Source organism: Danio rerio, chromosome 19 (assembly GCF_049306965.1).
Source record: "Danio rerio strain Tuebingen ecotype United States chromosome 19, GRCz12tu, whole genome shotgun sequence".
NCBI classification, from domain to species: domain Eukaryota; kingdom Metazoa; phylum Chordata; class Actinopteri; order Cypriniformes; family Danionidae; genus Danio; species Danio rerio.
In genome coordinates, this window is record NC_133194.1 from 10,671,491 (window position 1) to 10,687,790 (window position 16,300).

The 16,300-nt window shown below is 38.1% G+C and overlaps 1 protein-coding gene across 29 annotated transcripts in view; it reads left to right on the forward strand.

Moving 5' to 3' along the window:
* Positions 1 to 16,300, forward strand: part of fam131ba (family with sequence similarity 131 member Ba) — an 86,906-nt gene that overhangs the window by 54,548 nt on the left and 16,058 nt on the right. For 14 of the 29 annotated variants that reach the window (XR_012394924.1, XR_012394925.1, XM_073931511.1 and 11 more), the window contains 3 exons: positions 5,866 to 5,968; positions 8,269 to 8,487; positions 11,081 to 11,221. Coding sequence is in view for 26 of the 29 variants with exons in the window: in XM_073931511.1 (XP_073787612.1) it covers positions 5,866 to 5,968; positions 8,269 to 8,487; positions 11,081 to 11,221 (463 nt within the window). In the remaining 3 variants the exon portion in view is untranslated. Of the gene's footprint in view, positions 1 to 5,865; positions 6,189 to 8,268; positions 8,488 to 11,080; positions 11,222 to 16,300 lie in introns of all 29 variants that reach the window. The other 15 variants (XR_012394926.1, XM_073931514.1, XM_073931519.1 and 12 more) reach the window with 2 other exon arrangements.

The following is a 16,300-nucleotide window of genomic DNA, read 5'->3' on the forward strand; positions in this document are numbered from 1 at the left end:
GAAGAACTTAGGCTGCCATTATGCAAATGTTTTATGGATCTACTCAGATCAGTTACTGAAGTGAAACTGCCACTCATCTCATCCGTCCAGAATCGATTCTTTCTTTCAGGAGAAATGTGATGTGCACTTTCAATCTTTGAGAACCGCATACATTCCAAAACAACAATATTACACTGCATGAGAATAACACCAAAGCATAATACGGGCATCAGTCAATCAGTATTAACATACGTTTTCTCCATCTCTCTCTCTCTGAGCTAATTCAACCCCTATTTTTTAACAAATGTTCAATACTTTTATTTAAAGGTAACTGCTATAATGTCATGTCGGTTGAAATGTGGCTTTGCCAGAGAGTTTTGTAATAATATAGATCACAAACTCTGCTGTGAGTCCACAGTGTTTCGTCAGCAGCAGATTTCTCTGAGGCTTTGAGCTGTCCACCAGCTGTCTTTGATAGGCCACGTCATGTTATCTGGGATTTGGCCTGTTTTTGAGACTTGTAGGTGGCACTGGATGTGAGAGATGATAACACGGTGTGGTTGACACAGAGATACTGACATCTGCTCTCATCTTGAAAGGAAAAACGGACAGTTAATGCCACCTTTAGAGATAAATCTCGAAGTGGATCAATTCGAACTTTACCGGCTGTACTGTTCCACTATTTTGGGCAGGAAAAATGTGGTCATGGTTAATTATTAGAAAGCTCTATAATTGGATTGGATGAGCCACATTTGAAGCCATTTTAAAATAAATAAAGTAAATGTGCATTAGCTGAATAAAGAGCTGCAGAGATGACATCATTTTGTAGGCAAACTCAGAAATTCGCATTACTACAGTAGGATTTTCCCTTTGTGGATACGCTTCCATTCTCATTTACATTGGCAAAGAGTCATTTTATTGTTTTAAATATGATATTTGTTTTGTAATATGTTTATAGCTAATATTTTTGCTTTATTTCAACGTAAATAATACATTAAAATTCCAGATCCGTATGTCTTAGAATCAAGCACTGAATGTTTTTACCTCATTTAGTTACAGGGAATAGAGACTAGTGCTTTGAAGCTACCAAAAAAAGACACAAAGCTATTTTTTTCTCTTCACAATATGCCTTTCGCATCACTTCATTTCTCAAAGAGTCTCAAATTGTTCAAAGACTTTTTTCTAAAGCCATCCTCTCAACAGAAAATGAAACTCATAGACTGAGTGAAATGTCTCATTACAGGCAGTTCAGAATTGATTCTCCCTTTTATGATACAATATTTGTTGTGCAGTTTGAACACTACATGAATGGTATGTTAAAAAAAAACAAGCAAAATATGATCATGTTAAAGCATTAAAGGTGCAGAAGATGATCTGCCAAAATGATAAACGTTAGCATAATAGCTTTGAAAATACAGTCTCTCCCCTGCTGAAAAAATCCAGCTCAAACCAGCCTAGGCTGATTGGCTGGTTTTAGCTGGTCGACCAGCCTGGTTTTAGAGGGGTTTTATCCACTTCCAGGCTGGTTTTCAGCCATTTCCAGCCTAGTCTTAGCTGGTCAGGCTGGAAGATGATCAGCTAAAACCAGCTTGACCAGCCTAGCCAAGCTGGGAGTCCAGCCAAAACCAGCTATATCCAGCTTAAACCAGGCTGGTCAAGCTGGTTTTAGCTAGATTTGGCTGGTCATTTTCTAGCCTGACCAGCTAAGACCAGGCTGGAAATGGCTGGAAACCAGCCTGGAAATGGCCAAAATCCCTCTAAAGCCAGGCTGGTCGACCAGCTAAAACCAGCCAACCAGCCTAGGTTGGTTCAAGATGGATTTTTCAGCAGGGTCCCTTGCCTTCCAAAGCCATGCCTGCTGAAATCACGAACGCACAGCTTAAATTAGTAGTCAGTAGACAACCCAGCAGATCATGTCATTCACCAGTTAGAAAACTTTATAATACTTCACAAACCACAATTCCGAATGAAAAACTGTATTTTATCTAGCAGGTTTTTTGTTGTGTAGCAAGCAAAACTTGTAATAATGTGCAATGTTTTATGCATGCAAGGATTGCTGGTCTCCCTCTCTTACATGCCCTGTCCTAAAGCGACTACTGTATGCAATTAGCCAGCGCTGTGCAGGAATTACACTTATTACTAAGCCATACTTACGTTATTTCAGAGTAGCATGGTACACAATATAGGGAGCGCATCATAGGTTGTCACTGTTCAAAAGTGAACTAGTGTGAATATAAAACTAACTTCAGGTCAGTAAAGCAGGCTAGGTGGAAAAGCTTACTCCTGTTTTGTTGTTAATCTAAGTAAAATTATTGATGCTGTAAAAGGTCCCTTATGAAAATAGTCACATCAGTCTTTAGCCGGAACAACACTTCTGTGTATATAATCCATTCATATCCCAACAATATCTATGTGAGAGGTGGGTAGTAACGAATTACATTTACTTCTTTACATTTACTTGAGTAAAATTGTTGGATAACGTGTACTTTTTGAGTACTTTTAAAAATGTGTACTTTTACTAAAGTAAATTATTAGAGAAAAATCATTACTCTTACTTCGCTCCATTTGGCAGCGTTCCTCCGTTACTGTCAAATGATAATAAATATGATTGATATGACTTGTTTGCAAATATCACGAGGCGCCGCACTGGAGAGGTTGTGTCGCGAGAGGTTGCTGTAGAGACGCATCTCCTGCTTTCTATTGCGCACGCCCACCTATGTTAGAATGATGGCTGAAGTCGAGAAAGACGTGTGAGTTGGTTTATACTGCGGCCACGCCATGGTCATCTGCGGTTCTAAGAAGGACAGTCACGCTGTCTGTGTAGTGAGTTTATCAGACCAGGTCACCCATGGCCTCAAGTTCAGTCTATGTTTTCACTCCAAGATGTCAACAAGAATAGTTTGATAATGCGATCCCTGCTGTATATCGAACTGACATTGCAACATATACATGAGTTACAGATCCAACCTAAAAACACGTCCTATTGGTAAGTGTCAACATTATCCCAATTTGAACTTTATTAATGATAACTATAGGTCAACTAAAGAAACTGCTGTATAATAGAATAACTGTCACGATTGTGGATCTGTCTGCTCTTCTATGATTACCTGTTACACTGTTAACCATTAAAATATAACATTTAAACACTATTTTATGTTAAAAAATTATGTTTAAGTATTATATTTTTAATGGTTAACAGTGTGTTAATGACTTGTATGTGTTCATATATAAAAATATATATGAAGTCAGAATAATTAGCCGCCCTGTATATTTTCCCCAATTTCTGTTTAACAGAAAGATTTTAGCAACACATTTCTACAGTTTTAATAACAAATATTTATAACTGATTTCTTTTATCTTATGCCATGATGACAGCAAATAATATTTGACTAGATATTTTTCAAGATATTAGTATGCAGCTTAAAGTGACATTTAAAGGTTTAACTAGGTTAATTCTGCGAGTTAGGGTATTTAGGCCCCTTAAAATGTTTGGTCCCACTTTATATTAAGTGTCCCTAACTACTATGTATACTTACACCAAAAAAAAAAAAAAAATACAATGTACTTACTGTGTTTATGATGTATTTGAGAACACTTGTGGTGCTTTTGAGTTGGAATAGAGGTAGGGTTATGGAAAGGTTTGATGGCATGGGTAGGTTTAAGGGTGGGATAAGGTGTAAGGGATGGTCAACAGTGTATTTACAAATGTGATTACAAAAGTTAATTATAGATGTAATTACATACATGTATTTAATCAAGCATAAGTACACAGTAAATGCATGTATTTACACAATAAGTACATTGTAACAAACTATTAATTCCTATGTAAGAACATATTAGTTAAGGCCACTTAATATAAAGTAGGACCAAGTGTTTTTAAAAACAATAAAAACTACTTTTATTTAAGTCGATATAAAACAAGTAAGACTTTCGCCAGATGAAAAAATATTATAGGAAATACTGTTAATAATTTTGTGCTCTGGTAAACATCATTTGGAAAATAATTGACAAAGAAAAAAAGCTGTTTATATATACATTTCACTTTGCGTGACTAAAATAGTTTTAAAACAGAACATTACCTGTCTAACTAAAATACTTCAGCAATGGAGTTATCATTCCTCCAGCGTGCAAAAGTAACTCCAATATTGATTCAGGATCTTAAAAAGTTTTGATTCAGCATTTGTTTTTACCGCTGTCGATCTCATGTGTGCGTGCATGCGCAAACAGCTGTCTGTCTGCTTGAACAGGGGTGCGCAGATGTACAAATTAACATACACAGTTTGAGCTACTTATCAGAATTATGGGAAATATCGGCCCGACAAATTTTAATTGGGCGAACAATTTTTATTCTTTTGGCAGAATATAAAAAAACATATAAACACATTTAGATAATTTACTGTAATCATTACTATTAGAATGTGAAGAGACTTTCAACTAGCACAACAAAAAAATGTGTCTGATGTCAAACATCTACTGCATCTTTAAACAATTGAATCATGATTGATGAAAATGAATAATAAACTCTTAAATATCATTACATTTTTAATGAACACAATGAATGCGCAAAGGAGAAACTTTAATTACCTTCTGAAAATCTTGATATTTGCTTTAGGTTATGGCAACAATATTGCGTAAATTAAGATTTTTCTAGACTGATGGTTCATTTTGTCATTTTGAAGCTTGACGGCTCCAATACTTACTTACTTTCGTGAAATTTGACTCGCCAATATACAGGGCCAGATTTACCAATGGGTATTATGGACACAGGCCCAGGGGCCCGTCAGCACTCAGGGCCCCTGCAAGGAGGGAGGAGGGGGGGGGGGGGGGGGGGGGGTGTAAATGCAGATTTTGGAGTGTCTATTTAGGATAAGTGCAAGTAGTGCACCTCGTTGGAATAAACTAGTTAAGCGGTTCACGCCCATCACCGTTTGTTTGACAGAGACAACATAACTAAAGAGCGCAACAGACAGCAGCGTGAGTGGCATATCTCGTAAGGTGCATGGCAACATCTTTTGACACGATTAATCGTGAACCCGGTTCAAATCCAGCTTCTTATGAACATGTTCTTATCCCCCACAACTACATATCAGATTTTGCCTACTCTTCATCACGAGGAAGATTAGTAGAAATCATTAATAAGTGTGTGTATTTTAAAGGACTCAGATTCCTAGAACTGGATTGAAAAAGTGTTAAATCCAAATCATGGGCAGTATAAGTTTTTAGAAGTTATGCATTAAAAAATACCCTTAAATATACATTTTTAGTACTGCTTCGGTAAGCTTAAACAAGTAAATTAAAATCCATTCATTTTCATAGGTTATATTAGTATTTATTTTTTCAAAGTGTGCTTTAAATGCTTTAAAAATAAGTAAAATCTCTAGACTAGAAATATATGTACTGTAAATCATTTATCTTAAAAATGCAGGCAATACATTATAGATTATTTTATTTAACAAACACTATATTAATCTTATTTTTTAATTCAACTACAGGAGTGCGGCTAGGTAGGGGGCCTACAAGACATTGTGCCCAGGGGCCTCTAAATTATTAATCCGGGCCTGCCAATATATGAGAGAGAGAGTATATTATATTTTTCGGTGAGCTATTGATAATGTGTTAATAATACTGGAAACCATAAACAGACTACAGTTAGGCTAATAACCATATTCCTTGGTGGAAGGGCTGTTTATTGTCAGCTACAATAAAAAAATGTCATTATTTATTGAGCCTGTGTCTTTATCATTGCTGTTGCTGGTGTATAATGAGCCAAATGAGACCATGTGCTAGTCATTTTCTTTCCTTATTGCTATAATTGATTTTTACTCCCACTTCCCAAACTCTGGCTGCTTCTCTAACCCTTCACTTCATCTTTCTGTCTTTCTCCAGCTGTCCATGGAGGACACCACCTCCATTTTGCCCCGTCTGAAGCGGAACTCCAACGCCTATGGGATTGGAGCTCTGGCTAAGTCCTCTCTGACAGGTGTGTCAGGTGTGTGTCTGTCCTGGTAGCTGGTAACCGACCCCATGTTGGCTCCAGAGGAGGAGAGGGCGATTGGAGCCAACATGGCCGCCCCTGTGGGTCCCCCTCCCCTTCCAGTTTCACCACCTGCCTCCTCCATTAATTAGTGCATGTCAATGGCCTCATTAGCCATTGATGAAATCCCCAGTCAGATCCGACAAGAGTTCACACACACACAAAAATGGCTGACGTAAGTGCACTATCCATCTCCACAAGCTTGGGAAACGTAGTCTTTGGGTGTGACGCCAGCTGTGTTTTGTAGTGTGTTTGGTGGTTCTGTGAGATGTAGTGAAGTCAACTGTCGGTTGGTCAGTGGTGTGTTGTGCTGTCGTTGTTTTTTTTATATGGTTTATGGGAACGTAGGTATCTGAATATCTCATGTCCTGTATCTTTTGTATTTCTCTTGTTTTTCTTAAATGCTTTATAATGGGGTGAAGTGCTCAGGTTACAGCGTTAGATTGTTTTCCCTCTGGAACAAATGGCGGTGATTTATCAAAGTGCTTAAAGAGAGGCAGTCACTTCATCAGATGTGTTTTTTATCATTGTCAGTGGCCTAGAGACAAATCGACCAGCTTACCATCAGACTACCTTGTTTTTAATCGTACAATTTTAAAAGGAAAGCTAGAATTGAATATACTACCTGACAAAAGTCTTGTTGATGATCTCTGTGTAAGAGCTACAAATAATAATTTGACTTCTAGTTGATCATTTAGAAAAGTGGCAGAAGGCAGATTTCTTTGATGATCATCTGTTGAACTGCATCAAAATCATCACAAATACTGCTGAAGACCTATTGGAACCTGCATGGACCCAAGATTCTCATGGAAATCGGTCAAGTTTGGTGCAAAAAAAATCATGGTTTGGGGTTACATTCAGTATGAGGGTGTGTAAAGGCTAATTTATACTTCTGCGTCAAGCGCACGCGTATGTTCCTGCACAGCCTATGCATGGCTACATAGCCCTCACCGAAGCTGACGCGCACCTCTCAAAAAATGTATTTACACGTCACAACAACACCTAGCAAAAGCTCTGTGATTGGTCAGCTTGGTAGCGCTGACGAGTGTGGGCAATACCGAGAGCCGTGCGAACCCGTTGGAGCGAATGTTTACAAGTTTAGAGTCGCATGAAGGAGCTCCAGGTAGAAACTTTTGTTTTGTGTTTACTTTATGATTAAAGTTGTCGCACGTCTGCCGTATCCCACCTAAAAATGAACGAGTTTGAGCTACTTCTTCATTAAAGTAGCATTCAGAAAAAAAAAACAGCAAAGAAACACGACACAGAGGAGCATAAACACCTACTGAAGTAAAAATGCAAACAAACCACTAAATAAATAAATAAATAAATAAACACAAAAAAATTTGTACTTACACAAAAAAAAAATAAAAAAAAAACATTACAAACCACAGGAGATGAGCACTCCTTCTCATAATTCACCCTCCACATCAAAGTTCCTGAAAGCAAAGAAGATCAAAGTTTTCTAGGATTGGCCTGCCCAGTTACCAGACATGAATATTATTGACCATGTCAGTGGTAAGATGGAGGAGGAGGCATTGAAGATGAATCCAAAGAATGTTGATAAAATCTGGGAGTCCTGCAAGAACGCTTTCTTTGTCGTTCCAGATGACTTTATAATTAAGTGATTTGAGTCATTGCAGAGATGTATGGATGCAGTCCTCTGAGGTCATGGGAGTCATACACAATAATACTGATTTTACCACTGCTCCATGAGTTTATATTCTACACTGGACATTATTTCTGTTAAGTGACAAGACTTTTGTCTCAGCAAAGTCAGACCTTACCGTCCTAATTAAATAATTAAAAAGTCAAGACATGATCATATTTTATTTTGGTAAAATAAGCATAACCCAGAGGCTTTTGCCTTCCATATAAGCCACTTCTGATACCAAATGATCAACTAGAAGTCAAGTTATTATTTGTTGTTCCTAAAACTTGGAAATGCGATGAGACTTTTGTCGGGTAGTGTATTTGTTGTTCTTCTAAATATTCAAACATGCATAAAAAGCTTATAAATCTCACGTAAGTCATTAGTTTTGTGAATAATGTGTTTCAACTAGCGATCGATCAGACCAACAGACCGTAGCTCATTCATAATCACTCATTCAGTTTTTTCCCTCATGCACTAGTTTAGTCTTATAGCTAACTAAAGTAAAGACACATATTCCATAATGCACTGCCTGGCTGCCTCCATTTCGCCCCTGCAGCTGCACGCGGAGGCGGTTCAGGTCCTGATGTGTTTTTTTTCTCTTTAGGGGTTACCAGATCAATGAAGGACAAAGTGACCAAGCCCACTGCCATGGCTCAGGGTCGCGTGGCCCACATGATTGAGTGGCAGAGCTGGGGCAAACCATCCGCAGGGCCGGAGGGGGGAGCGGGACGCTCCAATCTAATCCGCGAGAGGGAGAGACGGCTTGAAAACGACGCTTATAGTGACTTGAGTGATGGAGAAAAAGAGGCACGGATGGCAGCGGGTGAGAAGATTGATTAAAGATGCTGTGATGATAGAAAATCTGTATTGTTTATTATTAAAACCACAACAAATTAATAATGTACAGTGTTGATAGTATGTTTGTGTGCATTTAAAGGCATAGCTCAGCCAAAAATGTACCAGTTTACACACCCCTCCTTTGTTTTAAAAATTTATGAATTTCTTTCTTCTGTTGAACACAAAGAAGACATGGCAAACATGCTGGAAATCTGTAACCATTGACTTCCATAGTATCTGTTTTTCCTACTTTGGAAGTCCTTAATTTTCTGCTTTTTTTCATAATATCTTCCTTTCTTTGTTTTCAACAGAACAAAAAAGCTCATAAGTGTTTGAAAACACTTTTTGGGTGAACTTCCCCTTTAACTGTGTTACAGCATGGGGGCAGAAATATGCACTTTTCTGTTGAGGGCAACATTTGATATTTGGATTTGATTTCTCCCTCCTTAAAGGTGCAGTATGTAAGTTTGACACCCAGTGGTTGAACTAGGTATTGCATTCCTGGATCTAAACACATGCAAGCGCAGGTTGCCAGATTGAGGACCAACAGAAATGTACCAGACTGCCGAGCCTGATTTATCAGATCAATCGTGTTCTATATAAAAGCACCGGCACATGACAGAAGGAACATTTTTATAATAAAAGAAGTATTTGTCCAAACAATACCTGGAATTTAAATTTTAGAAAAGACTTTTATTTCTCACCGCTGAACAACAGAAAACGTGATGACAATGATCACCTCAGGTACACCTCATGTGCTTTATTCAGTGGTAAATGCTAACAATGTGAGTTTGGATGGCATTTTACGTGACATTTATTCCTTTACTACTGAAAGTACAAGCAGACTGTTGAAAATAAAATAAACTGTTTGAAACTTTAGAACTGTGAGATAATGCGAACTAACACATACTAGCGATTCAGCATCTACATTTAATAATGTTAAAGAGGTTTAACATGTATTTATTAAAGTATAAGACTTACCATTTTGTGAGTGAGCGCATATTCTGTGCTTCTGATGGCTGTATTTAAAATTCTGTCGTGCTGCATCTGGTGCAAACTGCACTGCAAATCTACAATGTAACCTAATCACCTAGTGTTTACGCTGGTAATATTTATGTTATTTGATCAGTAATAACATTATGTAGAACTCTGAATCTGCGTCTCATTTCAGAGTCTGCTACTGTCCAACGGAGGTCGCATTTCTGACGCGGCCGCATACTTTGAGAGCCTTCCTGACTGAATGAATGAAATACTGTTTTTCACAAAGGCAACCCGGGGTGCTGAAATATAATTGGCTAAACTGGAAGTGGGCGGGTTAAAGAACCAAAACAAAGACAAACGTTCCAGCATGTAACTCACATTTTCAAAGCAGAATATCTGACTTCAGCATTGTTTTTCAGATAAACAAGAATGTTCATTTGTAGCATGTAACATTGTAACATGTTTCTTAAATATCTGCAAACATATTATAGATTTTTTGTGCTTTTGAAGAGCCAAAAACTTTCATATAGCACCTTTAACCTTGAATGAGTTGCTTAGATTTACATTTAACTGACGCTAGATTTACATAACTGACGTTAAAGGACATCTTTATAGTTTATTCAATTTTATTTCACATTCTGATTTGCCATTTTTCAGCTTTTTTAGTATATATCTACCAAATCCAAATCAACCAAATCTCCTACCACAGCTATGTTGATGACACTAAAATCTACTTAGCCTTATTGCCTTATGACTACAGCCCCATTGACACCCTCTGCCAATGAATTGATGAAATGAACAGTTGGATGTGCCAAAATGTTACTCAGTTAAACAAAGAGAAAACTAAAGTCATTGCATTTAGGAACAGAGATGAGGTTCTCAGGGTGAATGCATACCTTGGCTCTAAGGGTCATACAGCAAAAAATAAGGTCAAGAGTCTTAGTGTGATTTTGGAGTGTGAGTTTCAGTAGTCATGTCAAAGTAGTAACTAAATCAAAAACATTGCAGGAATTAGATGCTTTGTTTCCAGTGAAGACTTAGAGAAACTCATTCATGCTTTTATCAGCAGCAGGGTGGATTACTGTAAAGGCCTCCTCACTGGTCTTCTCAAAAAGACAGTCAGAGTTGCAGCTCATCCAGAAAACTGCAGGGTTCTGACCAGAACCAAAAAATCAGAGCGCATCACACCTGTCCTCAGGACTTTACACAGGCTCAAAGTTACATTCAGAATAGATTTTAATGTATTATTACTTGTCTATAAATCACTAAATGGCCTAGGACGTCAATAGATTACAGATGTGTTCACTGAATACAAACCTAACAGATCACTCAGATCATTAAGATTAAGTAAATTAGAAATGCCAACAGTTCAGTCAAAGCAGGGTGAATCCACCTTCAGCTATTGCACCCCATGCTGCTGGAATAAGCTAACAGAAATGATCAGATGTGCTCCGAGCAGATGTACTTAATCAGAATAAAAATTTCTTTTGCAACATTATGAAAGCATTTTCGGTCACTTTTGATTAATGTATTCAAATGTTTATACAGTGTACTTTATCTTCAGATAAATATCAAAATCATAAATCTGTTCCTTGCAGGTGTCATGCAGCAGTTTGCCATCTCTGAGGCCACACTTTTAGCCTGGAACTCACTGGATGGAGAGAGTCTGTGTGCCGACTCGAACCAGGGCAGCGTGGCTCATCTTAGCGAGGTCAACCAGGAGAGCATCACCAGCAGAGGTGACGCTCGCAAACTTCCACCTCGCAAGACTTTAATAAAGCAGTGTCTTCTCTGTTCTGTCACGGCCACACTACCAGTCACAAGACTGGAATCAGTGGGATGTTTTAAAAGAGGTCAATTCTGCTCACCAAGGCTGTGTTTATATGATCAAAAGCACACTAAATACTGAAATATTATTACAGATTATTCTCATTTAACGTAGCTTCACATTTATTTTATTCCTGTGATTCAAAGCTGAATTTTTATCATCATTACATTAAATTTATTTATAAACTAATTTCGAGAGTATCACTTGCTTATGAATGCTTGTGGCTGGCCCCGCATTATCCAATTTATGATTCACTGATCAGACGATTCCTAAGCCACTATAAAGCTATATAACCTAAAAAGCTAAACACTATAAAACCCTAAGTTTCATATAACAGCCATATTCGTTTTGAAGAATCCCCATTTCCACCCCTGCTCCTCCTCCTTTCCTAGATGGGTGACACAGCTGCCCAGTGGTTAGCACTGTTGCCTCACAGCAAGACGGTCTCTTATTCTAGTCCTTACCAAGCCAGTAGATGTTTTTGAGCAGAGTTTACACGTTCTCCTCATACTCACGTGGGTTTCCCCCGAGTTCCCAGGTTTCCTCCCACCATCCAAAAACATGCAACTTAAGTTCAAGAGTTCACACTTAGATACTGTTTAAAAACTTGTTAGCAAGTTAGCAGGTTTGGCATGCTGTCCCGGGAGAGAACCCTGAGCTCGAAGATAGTTGAGCCCAGGGCTCCCGCCAGGTCCATAGAGCATGTGAGGGGAGTACGAGATCAGGTGTTCTCGAGAGTTCCCCTCGGCAAAAATAGGAAAGGAGGAGAAGGGGTGGATGGGGGGTTTCTTCGGGAAATGAAGATAAGGGAGTAATGTCTAGCTAGGTTACTTATAGTGAGTTTGGATCAATCTGATTGGCTAGCTAATGAGTTTAGATGAGTGGCCAGCTGCAGTCAATCATATCACATGCTCCTCTCGAAATTAGTTTGTGAAACTTCATTTAATTGACTAAAACAAATCGGCACCATAGACATGCTCATAGTAAGAAGTTATTTCTTAAGAACAATCTGCTCATTAGCTACAACAGCAGGGGAGTTCTCGAGATCTATCTGAGCTCAGACTCCCCTCTCGCCTTGCAAACGAAAGGGACCCCGGGCTAGAGGATCTTATGAGCTCAGGGCTCTGTCCTGGGACAGCATGCCAAACAAGCTTTATAATCAATCGTCAGCTAAGTGTAAACTCTTGAATCCAGATTTTAGTGTCACATGATCCTTCATAAATGATTATAAAATGACGATTTGCTGCTCTAATATGATCAGTTATTATTGTCACAAAATAAATCACTAATAATGATTCTCACAATTATCAGTGCTGATTTTGTTTAAGATAACTGTGATACATTTTTTACACATAGACATTTTTACTCTTAAAATTTTTGATTGAAAAAACGAACGTTCAAAATAATAGCTTTTATTTACAATTTTATTTATTTTATTCTCACTCACTGGCTACTTTATTAGGTACACTACTCTCTACTAGTACAGAGTTGGACCCCCTTATGCCTTTAGAACTGCCTTAAATGATCGTGGAATAGATTAAAAAAAGTTACTGGAAATATTCCTCAGACTTTTTGCTCCATATTGACATGATAGCATCATGCAATTGCTGCAGATTTGTTGGCTGCACATCCACGATGCGTATCTCCCATTCTACCACATCCCAAAGGTGCTCTACTGGATTGAGATCCAGTGACTGTGGAGGCCATTTGAGTACAGTGAACTTATTGTCATGTTAAAGAAACCAGTCTGAGATAATGCGTGCTTTATGACTTGGGGCGTTATCCTGCTGGAATTAACCATGAGAAGATAGGTACACTGTGGTCATAAAAGCATGGACATGGTCAGCAACAATACTCAGCTAGGCTGTGGCATTGACACAATGCTCAATTGGTACTAATGCGCCCAAAGTGTGCCAAGAAAATATCCCCCACACCATTACACAACCACCACCAGCCTGAACCGTTGATACAAGGCAGGATGGATCTATGCTTTCATGTTGTTGATGCCAATATCTGACCCGACCATCCGAATGTCGCAGTAGAAATCGAGACTCATCAGACCAGGCAACGTTATTCCAATCTTCTTTTGTACAATTTTGGTGAGCGTGTGTGAGTTGTAGTCTCAGTTCACTGTTCTTAGCTGACAGGAGTGACACCCGGTGTGGTCTTCTGCTGCTGTTGCCCATCTGTCTCAAGGTTGGACATGTTGTGCGTTCAAAGATGCTCTTCTGTAGACCTTGGTTGTAATGTTATTTGAGTTATTGTTGCCTTTCTATCAGCTGGAACCAGTCTGGCCATTCTCCTCTGACATCTGGCATCAACAAGGCATTTGCACCCACAGAACTGCCGCTCACTGGATATTTTTCCTTTTTTGGACCATTCTCTGTAAATCCTAGAGATGGTTGTGTTTGAAAATCCCAGTTGATCAGCAGTTTCTGAGATACTCAGACCAGCCCTTCTAGCACTAACCGCTATGCCATGTCCAAAGTCACTTAAATCAGCTTTCTTCCCCATTCTGAAGCTTGGTTTGAACTGGCAGTTGATCGTCTTGCACAAATCATGATATTTGAAAGATTATATCACACTGACGAATTGCATTTTCGGTCACTGTTGATTAATGCATTCAAATGTTTATACAGTGTGCTTTATCTTCAGATAAATATCAAAATCATAAATCTATTCCTTGCAGGTGTCATGACGCAGTTTGCCATTAATGTACATTTAATAAAACAAGTTATTTAATATTGCAATAACTATTTACAATTGAAGAGTCCAGATGCAAAAACTTCTAAAAGCCGTTTGAAATTTCCTTTAAAAATGAGCATTTTTATCAGGCTCCTGTGTGTATAGGGTCAGTAATATTATGGCAAGTTTATGGCACAGAATAAACTATTTCAAAGGTCCTTAAAATGAAAAAACTCAACATAAACATAGTAGTCTGAATAAAATGCTCGTTTTTCAAACTCTTCAATTTTAAATGTATTTTCTATTAAATAAATTCAGCCTTTGGGAGCCTAAACGTATGTGAGAATAAACGTATAGTAAATCAAAACATGAAAAAGTCATACTGATTCTGAATTGTTCACTGGTAGTGTATGCTTTCTAATTTTGCTCTCTTTATTTGGCTTCAGATGAGCAGAACAATCTTTCCATAAGCCACGACTCAGATATAACAAGCACACACACACATCTTAAGCTCATGCTTGCTTGATTATTACACTGACAGCAATATAAACCCTGTGAATATTCAGTATTATATCTTTTTTACATCACCTCTGATTTTCACCGATGTGCCTAGATTTTTTTTTTTCTGCGGATTTGATTTATATTGTTTACCGAGCTTTGACTGATGTGCCTTGCAGTCCATTTGACAGGTCTAGAGCACATTGCCACCACTTCATTTAGTGTGTGGAAATGTGTCGGAGATGCCACAGTGACAGCTGCAGACCCAAAGGCGATGGGGAGAATCAGCGCTCATCCCGAGGTTCAAGATCAGGGTTAGAGTCAGGTTGCAGCATAACACCAGACAAACAAGGTCTCCGTGGCCCGATTATGTCAAAATAATGAGGATTATCAGCGCAGCAGAGAACTGGAAATATGAAAAACTATTTGTGTTTAGGTTGTTAAAGTGGATTGATTTTATGTCTGCAAATGGGGGCTTACTTCAGTGGGTTCATGAATCGAGGAAAGCTAATAGAGTTATCAACTTAAAAAAAAATAAAAAAGTAACACAACAATCCCAAACCTTCCACTATTATTACTGTTACTTTTTTATATGGCACAAACATGGTGCAGGTTACAGATTTAGGGGCATGCTTGTCGTGGTCGAAAGTAAACAGGGTTGGGGAGATGCGGAAGAAAGTGCAAGTGAACAGCGGGGGAGGAGGGCGGTTGAGGAGGGGAATCAGTAAAATGAGGTGCCGGATCAGATTTTAGTGGTGCTGGATCCGGATTCGTGTTCTGGCACAAATTAAGCCCTGCAGATACAACGAATTATATAGCTCATTGTTTCCCAACCCTGTTCCCGAAGACACATCAATAGTCTACATTTTAATCAAACACACTTGAATCAGAACATTAGATGAGACTCCAAAACCTGAAGTTAATGACTCAGATAAGGGAGGCCTCAAAATATATAATGTTGGCGTGCCTCCAGGAACAGGGTTGGGAAACACTGATATAGGTACTTATCTTTTGTTTTGCTTTTTATTATTTTTTATCATGTGATAGAGTTAAACGATATTAAACAATAGAGTTTTTTTTGTCCATATTACCGTAAGTGCAAAATATAATATTGATTTATACCACAGTTAAATAAATAAATGTATATTTAAGAGAAAATATGGTCCCACTTTATATTAAGTGTCCCTAACTACTATGTACTTACATCTAAAAAATAAATGCAATGTACTAACTGTGTTTATAATGTATTTGAGAACACTTGTGGTGCTTTTGAGTTGGAATAGAGGTTGGGTTATGGACAGGTTTGTTGGCATGGGTAGGTTTAAGGGTAGGTTAAGGTGTAAGGGATGGTCAACAGTGTATTTACAAATGTAATTACAAAAGTTAATTATAGATGTAATTACATACATGTATTTAATCAAGCATAAGTACACAGTAAATACATGTATTTACACAATAAGTACATTGTAACAAACTATTAATTCCTATGTAAGTACATATTAGTTAAGGCCACTTAATATAAAGTGGGACCGAAAATATTTATCATTTTAGCAAATTTTGCACCCCAAAAAGAGTTTGCCCCAAATGTGTTTACCTAATGCGTTTCCAATCAACAAATGAGGTGTTTTTATTCAGCTATGATTGGTCCATTCATAAAGAAAACCATTTGCTTTGGTGACATTCTTACATGGGGTGACATTGGGGGGCGAATTATTCTGACTTCAACTGTATGTGCATCTTGATGTTTCTATTAAGCATTTTTAAATAATAATCTATGGATTGGTCTTCCACTTTGATTAAGTCTCCC